This window comes from Arachis ipaensis, chromosome B10, assembly GCF_000816755.2.
Source record: "Arachis ipaensis cultivar K30076 chromosome B10, Araip1.1, whole genome shotgun sequence".
Lineage (NCBI taxonomy): Eukaryota > Viridiplantae > Streptophyta > Magnoliopsida > Fabales > Fabaceae > Arachis > Arachis ipaensis.
In genome coordinates, this window is record NC_029794.2 from 134,792,470 (window position 1) to 134,795,001 (window position 2,532).

General features: G+C 32.0%; 1 protein-coding gene across 1 annotated transcript in view; it reads right to left on the reverse strand.

Annotated features, from left to right (window-relative positions):
• LOC107622345 (uncharacterized protein At1g66480) overlaps window positions 1-2,372 on the reverse strand; it is a 3,459-nt gene extending 1,087 nt beyond the window's left edge. The window contains exon 1 of the mRNA XM_016324206.2: window positions 1,617-2,372. Within this exon, the coding sequence (XP_016179692.2) occupies window positions 1,617-2,267 (651 nt within the window). The 5' untranslated portion in view covers window positions 2,268-2,372. The remainder of the gene's footprint in view (window positions 1-1,616) is intronic.

Genomic DNA, 2,532 nt, shown 5'->3' on the forward strand with positions numbered 1-2,532 from the left:
ATCTCTCGATCTCCATATTTATCTTAAACTAAACATGATACTAAAATATAACTCAATCAAATATATTTTACACCAAACACAATATAAAAACTTAATTTAATCTATATCTTCCAATTTCAGTCTCAATTTCTGTCTCTCAATAACATAACATGTGTTAGTCGTTAAACCTGCATCTTCATGTGAAGATAACTAGTCTTCACGTGAGTTGTTCCCATATGTGACATTTATAATAGTGCAAATTATTATTGATTGACGATGAATAATAATATTAAGTAATTTTTTGTCGTGTTACTTAGGAAAATACAATTCGTTTGAAATTTTGCTAAAAACAAGAGAGACCTAAGTACCTAACCCCCTTACCAAACGACCTTAGGGATATATATACCTTAGGATAAATAATAAGAAAATTTTTAAGTGTAATTTTTAACCGTTGATCTTAATTATATATATTATATATATTTTTTATAATTAAAATCAACGATTAAAAATCAGTGAAACACCGGTATGACGGTACACTTAAAAAATTTTCTAAATAATAATGTTTAAGAAGAAAAAGAAAGTACACTACTATCATCTACGATACGTACTATGCACACTCCTCTTAGGAAATAATTTATTATTGTTATACTCATAAACTACTAAAAGAATTAGGACTCCCTTGTTTAATTACTACAATTTTGATTAATAATCAAAGTTATTGCTGGCTAAAATTAGACATAACATTAATGATAGCATAAGATAATAATAAATTTGTGCACTGTGTTTTCACTTCTCACTAACTCATCAATTTAATTAGTCTCTAAATTAGTGAAACTAAATTGATTGTTATCTCCATTAATAACTTAGATCATTCATTCAAAAGTCACATTTTATGAGTAATCTTGCCAACTTCTTTTATCTTTACTTTTACCTTAAGAGTTTAATTACTTTAAGTATAAAATTTTTTCATCAAACATATCAAACAACTCATATATGTAAGTATACCAAACATAAAACTCAAATATCATTTCTACTTCTAAGACATGGTGAATCAACATGCATACACATTTGTCAATGACAACAAAAGTGGTCATTATTTTATGTCTTAGCTATATATAAATCAGTAAATATAAAGATAATTCTTAATAGGTGGAAACTTCGGTGCAGTGTTGACTTCACGTGAAGTTGATGGCTAAAAACCGTTAGATAAAAATTTAGTCAAATCAGTCAAATCATCTAACTGCTCTCGACTACTAACTTCACGTGAAGTCGACTGGACTTGAGTAAATAACAAAAATCTTATCAACATCTTTATGTATTAATGAATTTTGTCATTAATTCTTATAAAAAAGAGCACCAATTTTAAGTAATATTCATTAAGAAAGTAATTAGTAAGTAAATATTAAGATATATATTATGGTGGTAAAGAGAAAAAACCAATGTTAAATTTGGTGAAAACTCAGGTGAAGTCGACTTCACGTGAAGTTGATATCTAAGAGTCGTTAGATGAAAATTTAGTCAAATCAGTCAAATCATTTAACGGCTCTCAATTATAAACTTCACGTAAAGTCGACTACACCTGAGTTTCTACCGTTAAATTTTATGATTATTAATTTAGTATAAAGTATAAACCGTACCTGCTGATGTGTCTTTGGATTGTCACCAACCCTGTTTCTTGCAGCCTTCCAATGAACATGGTGGTCCAACATCACCACTTCCTCATCATTTTCCTCAATAATCTCATCTATGTTTTTGTTTTTGTTGATGTCACCATTGCCAATGCACAAACCCATGATCCTCTCTCCTGCTTCAACCTCATCTTTGCTCTCTTTGATAAGCTTCTCCACCTCTGCCTTTGGAAGCCTCAGCTTTAGCCTCAAAGGCTGCAATTGCGACTGTGGCTGTGACTGTGGCTGTGGCTGTGATATTATTTTGGTCTGCTTCATGATCGTGAGATCAGAAGCAGACCTTCTAGAAAGAGCTAGGCTTTCGAGCCTATCTCTTGCGCTCATGTTGATGACTCCAGAGCGCACCCTTCTGGGTGCTACTGAGGACTCCTTTGGAAGTTCGACCAAGAAATACAGCCTTTTTGGCTGTAATTCTTGGTTTGCTTCCAAAGGTTTTGCCCTTACGCCATAATGCTTCACTGCCTCTGACTCGAGAAGAACAAGACCTGCAGGGTGGTCCTTAAGAACTTCACTTGCTCTCACCGGTGCCTTGATCTTGAAGGTTTCCCCATCAATTTTCATCACCTTTGTGGTTTTCTTCCCACCCAAGCTATTTCCCATTGTTGAATTTTGTGTTTGTGTTTGGGTTTGGATTTTTTTCAGCAATGATGAGAGTTTGTGACTGAGGCACTCCCAAAAGAGCAAGCAAAGTTGGTCTTTAAGGGTTGATAATATAATGATTATGATAATCATACTATTCCTACATACTATTACTGCCACTAATAATAATAATAAAACAACAACAACAATATTATTTTTATATTTAAATAATTGATTAATGTCTATATTTTAGATAACGGATACTAATAGTAATGATAGTAATGAT